This window comes from Athene cunicularia (genome assembly GCF_003259725.1).
Source record: "Athene cunicularia isolate RWA chromosome 3 unlocalized genomic scaffold, athCun1 chr3_part1, whole genome shotgun sequence".
Taxonomy (NCBI): domain Eukaryota; kingdom Metazoa; phylum Chordata; class Aves; order Strigiformes; family Strigidae; genus Athene; species Athene cunicularia.
Genome location: NW_020799097.1, coordinates 32,953,183 through 32,969,310, shown reverse-complemented (window position 1 = coordinate 32,969,310; position 16,128 = coordinate 32,953,183). Strand labels below are relative to the sequence as shown.

At 34.6% G+C, this 16,128-nt stretch overlaps 1 protein-coding gene across 49 annotated transcripts in view; it reads right to left on the bottom strand.

Moving 5' to 3' along the window:
- The window catches only part of RIMS1 (regulating synaptic membrane exocytosis 1), a 218,997-nt gene that overhangs the window by 140,733 nt on the left and 62,136 nt on the right, over positions 1-16,128 (bottom strand). For all 49 annotated transcript variants that reach the window (XM_026846012.1, XM_026846039.1, XM_026846020.1 and 46 more), the window contains 4 exons: positions 10,284-10,351; positions 9,459-9,569; positions 7,163-7,262; positions 2,700-2,823 (listed from right to left, as the gene is read on the bottom strand). In XM_026846012.1, coding sequence (XP_026701813.1) covers positions 2,700-2,823; positions 7,163-7,262; positions 9,459-9,569; positions 10,284-10,351 — 403 coding nt within the window. The remainder of the gene's footprint in view (positions 1-2,699; positions 2,824-7,162; positions 7,263-9,458; positions 9,570-10,283; positions 10,352-16,128) is intronic.

The following is a 16,128-nucleotide window of genomic DNA, read 5'->3' as shown; positions in this document are numbered from 1 at the left end:
GAGATGAAAACACTTAAATTATGCAGACGAAGTATCATTTTTCAGGTCTTTCGGGAACCTATTTCCTCACAGGAATTTTAGGTGTAATGGATTATCACTTAATGCTGTATCAAGCAGCTTGACTTTTGATGAGTCAGCAACTAAAGTAGATCGATATCAACAAAACTGATACACTAGATTTGTCGGATTAAATAAACTGAATTTGAAACAATCACATTGTTTGGATAACAAAACAAGGAGAAGCTGGGGGGAAAAAAAGTAATCTATTAATGCAAGTAAACCATTTTCCATTATGTAAAATAATTTACACTGATTATAATTATTAAAAGAAAAAGAAAATCCTGTGTAGCATGTTCGTTTTTGTTAACTAATATCAGGATTTCCTTCATCATACAATATCTGATATTTTTTTATTCTTTTAAAATGACAGACAGGTGAATCTCAATCTGACATAAAACAACAGGACCATGACTCATTACTACTAGAAAAAGAAAATACCTTTACATTTCAAAGTTATATATTCTAGTCACTTTGAGATATTTATTTGTTCTTTTCCAAAAAAACCCACCTGACCCTCAAACAAACTAAAAAATCAAGATACAATTCTGCAATAGTGTTATTATAGCATGTAAAAACCTCCATGCCAAGACTCCATTTATCTCAAAATAAAAGCACGATCTCCTCTGCTCTATTTCTGCCTATGTCTGGAAAAAATATGCATGTTATCCAAATGAAAACTTTACATTTTATTGGTACTATTTCTGTGTGCACTTTTTTAGTGTAAAATTCACTGCTCAGATTCAGAAACATTCTTTGATTTTAAATGTACTTTATGTTCTATGCCTCCGTTGAACAGTTATGGATTTTCCTCTTGATCTTTCTTCAAGAATATGTCACTGGAATGTGGTCACCTTGTATGTAATTTTTTGAAGCTATCAGATTTATCAAATTCATAAACTAAAATAAGTCAATTGGTTTAATATTGAAGTTATCTTAAAAGTTTAAGGATACACAGCATTTGCAAACATACTGATAGCAACAAATATATCTTAAGCTCATTATTTAAAATACTAATCTAGCGCTTTCTTTTTACATCAGTTGTACAAATCTATTTTCAGGTTTTCTTTAACTGAGACATGGAGTTCAAGTCAGGTCCAGTATCAACATATTTTATTTCTGCCGATTTAAACAAAAAAACTAGACTTCAAAAAATCTCCTTATGGCATTTTATTTTTAATTACAAAGATGGAGGACTGAATTTGCAATTTTCATTCAGGAATAGCTCTTAATTTATCCAACTAAAGAATACAAAATAAGGTTTCTACTCCCCCACAGTCTCCATCTGGGTGGTAATTTAAGCCTTTAACAACCACTATTATTGCATCAAGCTTTCATTTTCAATTAGAAGGTCAAACTCATAACTGGAATTAGCAACAAATGTTAATTTTATTTAAGTACTTTTAATAGCGATTGCCATTAAGAAGGCAGAACTCCTTTGTAAAATATAGCTACACTTGCACAGTATAGACAAAACCAAATATCAAAAGCTAATGTTCACATAAATGTAAAAGAATGGTTTAGTCAGAAAGAAAACTAATCATGTTTTCTGTTTCTAAAATGGAAAACATCATATTTGAGAAAGATAAAAATTGTAATTTGCATGAAAACTAGAAAATTCAAAATTAAATAATCATGCATTCCTAAGAAGGAAACAGTTTACTGTCTACCTATTTAGAGACTTTGAGTGAGTGCACATGAAATCTGGGAAGTTGACAAGCTACAGAGAGATTTAAATCCTTTTAATTTTTTTTTTTTTTTTAAACTAGCCAAGAGTCACTTTTTATTGTTAATCACGTGACCCTGTTCCACAATATAAATCCACAATATAAATGTGGATTTACAATATATGATTCATATTCAATCCTGTAAGACTTAGCTCAAAACAGTCTCAAGAGAGTTGTGTTTGGGGAAGGAATGTAGAATACCACTAAAACAATTGTGACAAATTCAGGGCCAGCTCCACTAATCTTATCAATTCAAACAGATGATCTTTCTAAGGGTTATTTGGGAAATCAAGAATATAAGAATTGTTATCATAAAACCCAAACCTGGATTTGAAATAAATAAAAATTAAGATTGTAAACACAACATGTTAATGTTAATTTTTGATGAAACTTCTTGTTTCCACTTTTGATCTTGATGACAGTGTCATACAGTCTTTTCCATTTTTTAGCTCTTTAAAGGAGGCCTTTTTAAAGTCCTACTAGCATTAGACTTACTAACATTTAGACTTACTAAAACCCTGCAATGCTCAATGTTTGTTGATGCTTCCTTCTACTCATGAATACTCATAAGCTATTCTGATTTAGTGAATCTAAAAGCATGAAAAAACCCAGATTTTTCTCATGTACAGGTCCACCTGATCAAACCATTTTCCTTGGACAGTTGCAAAAGTGTTAGTACATCGACCACCATTTATACTTTTATATATATATATATATATATATATATATATATATCACTGCAATTTCCAAGATTGTAAATGTCAGTGAAGAAAATGGCATAAGGAGAACATTAGTAGAAAGTGAACCATGTTCCATTAATAAGAGATAAAAAATAATGAACTCACAAATAGTCCCTTAAAAAGTCCCATTAGTAGAAGTAATAACTGTGCTTAAGAAACAAGTCTTTAGCCTTACCCAATAGGCCTTGAAACAATAATTTCAACTTGAGGTTCTGATTTTGATTCTAAAATAATGTTGTAAACTTCTTCATTTGTAGCTCCAGGCAAGGGTTTACCATTCCATTCTAGGACTTCATCCCCTTGAATTTAAAGAGAAGTTTATCTCATTTTCTTATTCGTTCACAAAAAAGTGCAAAACATTTATGAAATGTATATAACCAAGTAACATTGCCTGAAATAAATTAAAAAGCTGTGCTGAAACCCAGAAAAGTTTTTTGAGACACTATCAAGGCTCCGTTCTCAGAACAGCTACAATTTGTACACACAAAACATATTAAAGAAATCACTCGCACAAACATATTAAGTATTTCCAAAGTAATACAGGACCTGTTATTGTGCTAAGAAATGAGAGAATCTTTTAAAAAGACTTTTCATTAACTACCAGTAACAAACTTTGGAAACAGGTTAATCTTCAACAATAAAAAATATAAATACCTACCCTTAAGCCTTTAAAAATCATGACATATTACAATTTATATACTGTGCATTTCAATTTCTCTATAAAGACAGTCTTCACTGCCTGTGTCAAATGAAGCAAAAATAAAAGCAAGGAATGAGTCACTGTCTCCTGAGGATGTTAGGGGAGACAGAAAGGAAAACATGATGTGGAAGTTATTTAGATAACTTTCTTTTTTCAGCTTGCCATTTCTGGAATTTAAATATCATGATCGTTATATTGTTTTTAGGTCTTATAAAAAGGTGATAATCTTGCAGTACAGTTTCTAAAAAAAGAACTATAGGGTAAGTTTACACTCATACCCCATCATATGCAGCAGTCAAAACTTCACAATCACTATCTGATGCCACAAATAACTTTTTTAATTGACGATGACTTTATATTTATCAGATTCAGTCAGGAGCAACCAGCTGCTGGCTTTGCTCCTTTCTGAGGAGATCTAAGCCAAATGATCAGATCTGAGTTTGTTAATAAGCTAAGGAAAACTATCCTAATAGAAGTCCTATCTACCAAAACACATGGTTTCAATTTCTCTTTATGTTCAGAGATTGTCAGCCCTTTTTTCCAAATAGCATATGCTTGTCTAAGACAGGACTCCACAGAGTATTCCACTGGCTTTCAAAGCATTTTGGCACTCTTTAAAACATGAAGATTTGCTAACGACAGACAATGAATGCTTGCTGACCTAAGTTTAGGTTTCTACCATGTTGTTTAGCTGAAACTGTTTTAAATATTTTGTATATTTATTACATAATCTTAAGTCAGGGGGGAACAGGAATTGGAACATTTAAAATTTATACAACTCAGTGAAAACACAGTTTCTTCTTTAATTTTGACTGTATTTTGAGGTTACCAATTGTTACAATCTAACATGTTGTTTTTCCCTAAAAGAAAAACTGATTTCTTTAAACAGAAGTGGCTTAATTTACAAAAGCCTCCCAAGCATTAAAAGGAACAAGATGTGGCCAGCTTCACAACAGTTATAACTTAATGGCAAAACCAGACAGGGTTATATGCTAAATTTGTAACATGATTTAAATCTAATTTACACGGTAATGAATCTATCACATTTTGAAGAGTTCAATATGGTTGAGAATCCTGAATAGGAACATGTAAAATGCCTGTATCACAATTTTAGAGGACTTAAGCAGCTTTTTCACTTTTCATAGTCATTAGAAGATCAAACAAGTTAAAAAAAGAATCACCAAGATCATTAAACATAAGATCATCATAGTTAGAATGCTAACTTCACAGAAGTGGCTCCAATTAATCTTAATGAAAATGAGATTCAAATGATGATTTGGGTGAAATGACACTACTGATAGTTCTAACCAGATAAACACCTTTTGCTCAGCTTATCCAGTTCTTGACCTTTTTTGACCAGTCAAGCCCTTTTACATTGTTTCTTTCATCTAAGATGCTGTCTATAAGACTCACATTCTGCCTTCTGCTCTCAGCAACAGGCATGGAAACAGAAAAACACCAACCAGACATTCAGAAGTTGGACATATGCAAAACCAAACCGGACACAGTTCTGTGCAATTTACACTAGCCAACCCTGGTTAAGCAATGAGGTTGGACTAGAGATCTCAAGAGGTCCCTTCCCGCCTCAACCATTCTACGATCCTGTGATATACTGCTACAAATTCAGGTAAGATGAATTCCTTGGTCTTAAGACCCAGTGTAGCAGTCCAGAGTTGCAAGTCAGTCAGTCAAAGATCTGTTAGAGACGTTACAATGTAGATGTTTAGGATAACCAAGATATCTGCACAAAGCTGGCTGGCAGAACCTACAGGACTCTGCACCCTTATGGACCCACTTCTGCTGGTAAGGCATGTATCTCAGGATATCTTAGATGCCTCTATAAATAAATATTAATGAGTCTTGCATTCTACCCCCACTTAACTGATGCATGCTCTGCAGAGCCAGTAAGTTTTCAGACTTATGCTTCAAGTCTCTAAATTTCTAAATAGTCTGAATTTCTAAAATTTCTCTGATTTCTAAAATAGTAATTCGTATTGGGAGATACCACTGGGGGTCAGTTAGTTCCAACCCCTTCTCAAAATAGGGCCAACATCAAATGGTAGACCAGATTGCTCAGGGATTTGAGCAGATGAGATCTGGGTATCTCAAAGAAAGGATATGCAACATCTCCTCTGGGCAACCTCTTCCAAGCCTTTATAGGCTCTAGATACAAGAAAAAAAAAATAAAATCACAAACAGGATCTCCCTCATTCCAGCTTGTGCACCTTGCTTCTTGTGTGATCAGTGTGCAGCTCTGAGAACAGTCCAGCTCTGGGTTCTCTATGGACTCCCATTAGCCAGGTAAAAACAAGAATTAGACTGTACCATAGTCTTTTCTTTGCCAGTCTGAACAAATCCAGTTCTCTCAGCTTCTTATAGGCCATATCCTCCAGACCCTTAATCAACTTGCTTTCCCTCCGCCCAACCTGGTCCAGTTTGTCAGCATCTCGCTTGCACTAGAGGAACCCAAAGTGAACACAGTACTCCAGATACAGCCTCATAAGCACTGAATAGAGAGCAACAACCACCTCTCCCGACCTGCTGGTGACAATCGTGCTAATACAGCCCTGTACATGATTGATGTTTGCTGCAGGGGCACTTTGCTGACTCATGTTCACTTACTGTCCTGTGGCACTTCCAGACTCTTTTCTACCAAGCTGCTTTCTGGATGATCGGCTCCCAGTGCTTACTGTTGCACTGGGTTATTCTGTTTTTTATGCAAGACTTCCTATTTGTCTTTGTTAAAATTTATAAGGTTTGTACAATTACTCAAAGATTTATCAATTAGCCAAATTTTGGAGGTTTTTCATAAAGACAAAAAAGCATGTTTCCCTAGCAGCAAGGACTCATGCATGCCTTTTTTGTGTGTGTTTTAGTCCCTTAGAATAGGATGAATAGACTTTCATTAATTTAAAACACTCACAAAACAATGGGTTTTTTTCCTGTGAAATTATTTTAGCTCTAAAAATATTTTTAGAAATTAAAAATAGCCTTGAAAATCTATATCAGACATTGAAAATGTAGTATTTCAATCCAAATAGTTCCAGATTAGTGGAAAGAAATTATTTTCTGTAATTATAATCTGCAGCTAAAACCTATTAAAAACTATAATAATCGGTCCTATCAACACCATATATATTGACTTGGTAAAAAACAAATTTCAAAACCAAAGTAGGATAATTTTAGAGACTCATCATCTTTCTACTTCTTTATTATTATTTGCTTCATGCAAATATCCTAAATTCATACAAGTTGTCACTGGAGCTTCTAGATTCCTAAGAAAGCATTGCATAGATTTTGGTTTGTTAAGACAACACTTGGAAACTAGTTGCTTAGAGCCACGGTAAAAATATAAACTGCTAAGAAATAACTTTGAAAACCAACTGTTGTGCACAATTCTCGCTTCATTTAGAAGCTTGAAAAGTGCCAAAAGCACAGCCACTTATTTGTAAGTGCAATGTATACATATTATATAAATGCAATATTTTAAGATTATTTTCTTGGGTTGTTTTCAATTTTTATTTGTAACAATTCACATTGAAAGAAGCACTAAAGTCCATTGTGTACACAGCGCATCATCCTCTAGGTGACACTGTAGTGCACATAAAGTACCTGTGGTGAATTTTGTTTGCCACTATGAAACAGACGTTTGCATTGCTTCTATTGAGTGTAACAAGCAGCTAATGAGCTAGCAAGCAAAAATATTACCGGTCACATTCAGTCCTGACAACAGCACTGATGTATTTTGCTCATGCATCCAAGCAATTAAAGTTAATAATAAATTAGAAATATAGACAACAGTGGCATGCCATACATTACAGTTTGTATTTAAAAAATACTAGCATATCACATGACCAATGTTAATATAAATTAACAGCTGCACTACAAAAAGGCATAATTAAAAGACAATTTATTTTATATGTAATTGATTGATTTACCTGCTCTGAGATGTCCCACCACATCAGCCAAGCTACCTTTCTTCACTTTGGTAATGAAGGCACCGAGTCGTCCTAATTCTGTCATTTTTCCTCCAACAACCTGGTTAATCATAAATTTTTGAGTTTCCAAGTCACAAACATTAGATCAAACATAAATATACACACAGATTGGTTTTCACATTATTTTAAAAATTAAATTTAAAATCTGCATAAGCAAACCTACTGTCAATTTGGGCTTTACAGAGGCTTAAAGACAAAGTGAAAGATATAAAAAGGCCAGATCTACTTGAAAAGAAGCTGACACAGAATGAATAAAATTGATATTCTTTTTAATGTGTTTGACTAGGCAATCTTATGCTGTTTGCTAAGTATCTTCGTTTGTTACAGAAAGAAAACAGACTTTTTGCCAAGTTACCTGTCATGTGCTTAAGTTTAAATTGCAAGTGCACGTAAAATCAAACATACAAAAATCCCAAAATGCAGTTGGTACAACTAAAAACTTAGCAAATACACTGCCATGAAACATGTGCGAACAATTCATAAAAATTTTGCTACTGCTATAATCCAGGTCCTCTCATTCAAGGTCATGACAAGACGAAACAGCAACTTCTGGCTTTTGCTAAACAAAACTGAAGAGAGGTATTTTTGAAGATGACTGCATGATATGGAGACCAGGAAAATCAGGGGAAAAAAGGATGCCTTCAAGAGATTAGATTTTTAATAAAATATAAACCAATAAAATGTAGTCTTGCTGACATGCTATTCTCTTTAGCCAACTTATTCCCTCCAGCAGTTTTTTTTTTGTCAGGAATATCATGGGAGGAGGTTTATAATAAAACAAAACAATGGAATGCTGGTTCATTAGGTATTATTTCCCCGTGTTGCAATCACATTAACTAGTAGGAGCTTTGATACAGATATATTCCCAAGAAGATCCCAAAGACTACCTGCCAACAAGGTTGTCACAAGGCAATGTCACAAGACAATTTATCAGTAGGGGCCTTAGTTCATATCATACAAAACTGAAAGTTGAAAAATTGAAGAGAAACTCTCCAATCTACTTTTCTCACTAGGACCAACCTTTTTTCTCACATATTAAAAAAATTGCTTGCTGCCAGCAGAAATCAGTCTTGTGCTACAGACTACTAGACATTTCTTATAAACTGTTCTCATCTTCTGTATTTCCATCCCCCACTATCTCACTTTAAGGTGGATAAATGGCTCTTATCCAGGACATGCCATTACCAAGTTCACAAGGTTCTTTCCTGATTTAATTCTCATCATGACTAGAACTAACAACATCTCTGACACATGTGAGGGACTGAACTATCAGACAACAACATGCAAGGAGTGGTTTAGTGTCAGAGCCCTTTGAAGTAGACTCAGTCCTAAGTGGATGGGAATGTTTCGTACTTTGCATTGTTTCTGTTGTTCTCAGTAGGTAGAGGAAGACACCCAAATTAAAGTATCTTAGTCATCTTTGGAGTTCAGTATATTTAAAACTATACCTGAAAAGAGAAATTCTTGAACTGGCACACTATACTCCCCAGCAGCTTCAGAAGTAGCACTCTCTTTTAACTGTTCTGGCAATTTAGGTACACGAACCTAAAAATCTGCTACAAGTGATTAATTTAGGGATTTAAATCAAGTGGACAATGTTGCCAATGTCTTAATTTTGGGGTACCAGATTGACTAGAATCACATTTAATATAATCTCTACTATGCTTTAAGAGGGTTTTTTGCCATTTTTTTGTGTAAAAGTATAGTGTCATTCTACAAAATTTCTGTTTCCAAATGGTTGTGTGGATTTTAAACACTGAGTTTGTAAATGTTTGCATCCAGATGACATTTATGTATGTGGATTATGAGATCAATTACTTGACTGAATCACAGAATCATTCAAGTTGGAAAAGACCCCTGGGATCATCGAGTCTAACCACTAGCCCTACTCTGAAATGCAAACAGTAGAGCTAGAAAAGGCAGGATTCCACTAGCGCATTGCAACATGCAGTATATGTCTTGCAGACAGGAAGCTGAATAAACATACACTTTTTAATCAAAACAGTTCAGTTCCTTTGCTACGGATGGGTGGAAGACTGCACAGAAGGATTAAATACATTTATATTTATAATTTATCTGTATAGCTATCCTAACATTCAAATGTTACCAAAAATGAGGAATATATTTTTGTCAAATGACCATATAATTGTAGAGTCCTCTGATTAATGTGCTAGACCTCTAGGTCTAAGGTCAGTGAAGTTTCTTTCGTTTAGCACGTAAACCATGTAACACTTACTTTTAGCCCCAGTAATGCACCTGATTCTTTTGGCATGGTTGTTCTCTTGTTAAGAATAACACGCCCAATTAATCGATCTCCCTCCTTAGAAGGCTGCCACGTTACGGGATGCTGTTAAAAAAAGAAGCAATAGAATTAAAGAAGCATAATCACCTTCTTTTATTTCTGGATCATTATGTCATGGTAGACACAAACATCCTTCAGATGTGTTACATACTGTACTCAAGCTTTATATTATTGTATCTTTTGGATTCTGGCTTCATTAAATATTTACTTTAAATATTTATAAATATTTTATGCCCACTATCTCTGCAGGTAGAATTATAACACAATTCAAAGTTTAATATAATTAAACATTTAAAACATACCTTAGGTAATAAAATAAGCATTTACTTTTAAATTCCATGACCCTGAAAAGTGCATTCATAAATTCTGTTCTTTAGAATAATATAAATATTATACAGCTCTACCATATGGGCTCACTATATAACAAAAATCCAAATGATCCTTTCCCACTCCAAGTCAATAGAAGTCGTCACTAATCTCTCTCAGAGCAGCATCACACTCACAGCTGTTTTTGTGGTGTGTAGTGAAATCTAGTATCATGTCTCTAAAGAAATAAAATCAAGTTAAAATTCAGGCAATTTTACTAATATACATTTTGATGAAAACTTCTTTCTGCTTTCGGTTTCCATGATCCACTAAACCAAAATGTCATATAATTTTTATAGAATATCTTTTTATAACAAAATATCTATGCTGAACTGGAATAATCAGAAAACATTTGAATTCATATTCATGAACCTCTTTTTTCCTGTTCCTTACCGAACTAATAGGGGATGTCTCCCTGCTGTGCCACGTGGCAGGATCCAGCCAGTAATAATCCAAGTCACCTGGAAGAATATGAATAGAAAGAAATGTGTAATCTCTCAAACAGAGAAAGAAACATGAATGATTATTTCTGCATGCATGAATTTTAATGTGCAGTAGTTTGATGAAGCAAATACAAAAACAGTATTATGATTCAAATTAACTTATATGAACCTGAAAACAATATAGCCTAATAATATAAAAACAAAAACATGTAATAATGCATTTATCTGGACTTCTGCTTTTTCAGAAATTGAACCTCAAAATCGGTTGTGCACTCCAGATGTTTTTTACTTTCCCCAGTCATCTTCCAAGAATGGACCCCAATGCATCCCATTCACAGCCCTCCTCCCCGTCTCCATAACAAACACACAGGACTACAGCTAATGATGACATGAGAGAGAATACTCCACAAAATAGGCACTTAGCTATAGTTAAGGACAGAACAGTCAACCACACTCAAGAATCTATGAAGTAGTTATCAGTACTGTGACAAGGGGAACTGTATAGACAGAGAGGCACAGGAACCGGTAAAGCCACACAAATAGAGCAAGTAGTACTGACAGCAGATATGGGGTTGCAATCTTTCATTTCACTTGGGACAAAGTTATATACTATGTACCCCAAGAATAAATTCATTACTTACAGGGGTCTGGAAGCCATGAGCCTATCAGGCCAAGGAGGGGAACTACAGGTAGGGTTTGGGAGAAAAGGCAGCAGAGAGTATATTCAAATTTATGAAAAGCTGAGGAAACCAAAGGTTGTCATATTACAGCTGTAGAAGGCTGAGTTGGTAGCAAAAAACTACCAAGTTCACTGGCGGTTGTCTGTGATAAAGGACTGATGTAACTGCACTCCAAGAATGGAAAAGGACAAGGCAGGAATTGCAAGAGGAAAAAATGTAATTCAGAGTGCAATTTTCTTTAAAAAGAGGAAGGGTGCAGGTTATATTGGGAAGGACATAGGAGAATGATGCAGGCTAGAATAGAGGCAAAATAAGGGTAAATGTGAGATTGATATAGTAGAAACAAGTCTGAAGGATTTCTGTGACAGCACTAGTTTTAAACAGAATATACCTGTGAGCTCTGAACCTTGGTGTTATTCATCCCTTTGGGCATAGCCACAGCGTATTAACAAAAGGGCAACGTTGTCATTAGAAATGAGAACAACTCTTTCTAATGCTTTCTTTCAATAGCAATATTATATAAAAGTATACAAAAGTACTTGATCTGAAGTAACTAAGAGATATTTTTCAATTTTATATGAGAAAAAGTAGATGATTCTGCCATTTAGCTTACAATGCCTTTAAACACATGAACAAAGAAAACCCACACCAAAACAAAATATAAACTATCACTTCAGAGATTGGTTTTAGACCCTGAAGGAAATAAAGTCACCTCTCACTGAGGTTTATATCCATACCTGTACTTCAGGCATTTTTCACACTTACTTTGGGAGAGAACCTTGGTCATTTGAAATATGTTAGTTTAATACTGCTTTTTTTAATTCATAAGTGATTTTTTTTCAGGTCTTTAAATTATTGCATTGCAGAGTTAGTTTTTGTTATAGAACAACTACTCACACATTTTCCTAACAATATTCCTACAAAGTTTTTAGTGATCATTTAAAAGCCACTGGGTAAAAATCCTACTTTATCATTAAAGTCAGATACTTACTGTCAATAACCTCTACACTTTTGATATGCTCTATGTCCTCAGAAAACATATTTTACTTATTATATACACTTCAGACAATACATCTTCACTATCATATTTTATAAAACACATCTCCATAATATTACTGTTAGATCACTACTCTTAGTAGCACACAGGCATTCAGTAGAAGCCCAAATAAAAGATGCTTCTATCAAGAAAAAAAATACATTTGCATGAAGAGTTTATTATTTTTGAATTTTTTCTACAAATATTTAGATGCTGATTATGAAACACAAGTTGTACCACTCCTTATAATCTGTACAACCTTTAATAGCTTCCCAACTACATGATCATATTCACAAGTTTATTTTTAAATAGCTTATTATTGTCATAAGCATAACCACATGAGGTAGTTTGCAGTTGCATTAGCTACCGTAATTCTGCAATTTTGGAGACCTTAACTTCACATTAAAGATCTTTTAGTTTTATATTTAGTATCATTCCTTGCACCTTTATAGACTTCAAAATTGCAACAAGAACAACAATTCCATGAACCAGACTGACTGCCACCCCAAGTGCTGGCAGTAAGCTGGGACCAGTGGCACAGAGCTCTACAATTTTCAGTAATGGACTCAACAGTAACCGCAAAAAGCAATTCTCCTGTGTGAGCTGGCCTGCCACAACAACACATGGCTTCCACGTTTCACAGCTATTTGCTCAGCAATAGAGAAATATTCAGGCAGGAATAAATATCAGCTCTGGCATGCAGGTGCATGTGTCCTAGTGTTCAAAAACATTTCTGCTCTTGTCCTCATTACTCCCTGCTCTTTTCCTTTCCCAGCTTCAACTTCTGGATTCCTGATTCCTTGCTGCTCTTCATTATTGCATACCCATGACCCCTTGATTTATGCATCCAGAATTCTTCCCTACCAAGTTCCTGCTGTAGCAAGATCCTCTCATATGTCTTTTGTCTTAGCTAATATGCTAATTGTCCCGTCCTCACCAACTACCTACTCATTTCTGCCTTTCTTCCCCATCCATTTTGTTGCCATTGTCCCTCTTCTGTCTCCTTCTGCTTCTTGGCTTTGGTGCCCTTCCTTTAGGTTGTGTATTTTAATCCCTCTTTCCCCCTGATACTAAAGTACTTCCTCGCTACCCCCTCCTCCCCACACCTAAATATTTAGCTTTTTGTCCCTTCCACCCCTCCTGTCCGTCCTGCACTTTGCTAAGTTACAAGCCATCAGCTACATCCACCACGGCTGGCCACAGCCATGGTCCTTTCACCCTCTGCTCTCAGGAGCTGAGAGCAGGAAAGAACTGCACTGCAAATGGCTCTGCTGACCTGGAGCATAGACGATATACTGGGAAAGCATAAAGGAAACTATCAAAAAATCTTGACTGAAAGTGATAGTTCTGCAATTTGCTGAATATTTTAAAAGTTGAAAAAAATGCATGAATTGGGGAGAAAAAAGTCCACATTCTTGAAAAAATGACTTAATTTTTAAATTCCCATTAAAATTCAGTACAAAATAGACTGCTGGCATGCAACATTTTGGTTGAAGATACAACTGTAAGAAGGGTTTTACAATGGAAAATATCAGTTAAACTATATTGATACACACTCATAGAACCGAACATACAAATTAAAACATAAAGGAACAAAATCCCCAAATGAGCTTAAAAAACATTTTACGCCAACAGCACTGACACTAGGGTCTTGACATCTGCAGTTCAGTACTCTGTTACAGCTATACTTTTAAAAATAATTTCTCCTCAATCACCATGTATCATTGCTGCTTCTTTATTTAATACCTATTTATTGATATTCTTGCACTGCCATACCCCAGAACCAACTATTTTTTGAATTACACAAAATATTTCCACTGAACTAGTATTAGAGACATCCAGGTGAAGGTAAATAACATGCAAAAACTTATAGTCTAAGACCATAGTTTCAGAATTTCAAATTTTCTCAAAAATACCTCACCAAACTCTAAACAAAAAAACCTATACACAGCGTATTCCTTCACTGGTAAAAGTCACTAAAATTAACTAGTAAAATAAGACAAATTTAAGACATTATGGAGAAGAAAAAACAAATTTTCTAAAGAGCAAATAATTGATTTACAGGCTTAAACTTCTTTAAACACTTTAAAAACAATGCTTTAAATTTAAAAACATGAAAAACTTAAAAATAATAAGCCTCTATGAAAATATACATATATTTTCTACCATTATTTTTGTACATTACTGATATGTTTCTAAAATATATAAAAATATATTTCAACTTAAAGCATATTATTAAAAATGCATTTGCAGTTAAAATGCATGCTTTACTTAAGATCAATAGAGTGAAAGAAGTATATATTTATAAAACCTTTTTTCCCGAGGAAATAATTCAAAAGTTGTGTCATTTCAGCAATGAAATATTTTTCCTATTACCATGCTGCTGCTTGATTACTTTTGGACACAGATGAGTATAATCACAACTCTACAAGACACAAATGTGTTGTTTTTTTCTGTGATAAGTCTTTTGCAGTCTTCAATCAAATTTCAAGACAGGGAGTGAAACTCTTAATAAATTGCCATTGTTTTTATATCCACAACATGTATGCCTTCAAAATAAAGGCAAAGAAAAATTCACACCACTGAAAAAACATTCCAAAAACCATTTTCTTTAAAATACTTCATTTTCAGCAGCACTACCCATACCAAAAGGTAATGCTGGGATACTGTAATTTCAAGTGAGATCCTGCAAAGCTGAGAAATGATGGAAATGACATGCTTGTCTCTCCTGCAAAGCCAAAACAAGCACAAAATATGAGAAAGTTCGCTATCGTGTGTGACCAGTCACGCTCATTTCCAAAGAGTCTTGAATACCAGAGACAAAATATCCCAAGTTGTTTCCCCAAATCCATACAGAATGTATTTGGAGACTACTGATATCCATCAAAGAACGCACTTCTGGTGTTCTACTCAAAAACAGATGCACTAGATTTGCAGCAGTTACTTAAGACAAGAAGCAGACAGTCTAATGGTAAGAGTCAGTTAGCCCATGTTAGGCACTTAATTGAGCCTAACATGTAGCTGCTAATTAATAAAGCAGTTCTATTATGTAACTAGGAAACTTACACAATTCCTTTCAGAGGCTGCATCTAAAATTACTGCTCAAACTGGCTTCCTATACAGTCAGACTAGATCTCTCTAATTAACACACACAACAGTCATTAATGCATTTACCTCTGTTAATTCTTAGAGTCAAATATAGCCTTCATTAAACAGACAACAAAGCTTATCAAAGACCTGGAACAACCTCTGTAATGTCTTCCACAATTCCCACGGAACTGGGTCAGCATCTCATGGAAATGATCAGTTGTTTTCCAAGGTAAAAAAAAAATAAAAAAAAATCAATAGAAGCCACGTATCAACCTACAGAAAGTTACAACAAACATAAAGAAATTCCATGTATCAACTTGATTGCCTTCCTCCTTCATAGCCTGAGTTTTCATGAGTTAGAAGACCTCTCTGTAGCACACTGTTATTGCCATCAAAAACATCTGGCAGCTGTTACAGATGTGATAGGTCATACTGCTAAGCAAGAAAGCACTTCTGTGCCCAAGAAAAGAAAAAAAGCTAATCGTTTTATCATGTCAGAAAAATAATTCAGTGTATAAACAATGTATGTTTAAATCACTCGAGTCAAGCTGCTAACTAACCACATCAAGAGAAAACACATGAGTATCCTGGCTTGACAGACAGCCCTCGCATCTAAGTGGCAAGCATAGAATTCAAAAGCTGCCTACTCCTATTTATAGAGAAAGCTTCACAGAAATGCTCATTATCTCCTTGCTCTCAAATCAACCCACTTCAGATGCCTACAGTTAAGAACTTAAATCCTTGAAGAATGAGGTCTGTGTTTTACCATTTATGCAGTTCAACAACAGGCTGGCTCATGCAGTATGTGGTAAGAATGTACCACATGACTGTGAGGTTTGTGTTTTATTTTGTACAGAAAATATATAATTTTATTGGATTTCAGTTCCCTGCTGACACATGTCAGAAGCATTAAATGCTAACATACTGTAAGACTCCAAAGATCAAATAAAGCATAGTACTCCATATAAGTGACAGTTTATGTATATAAC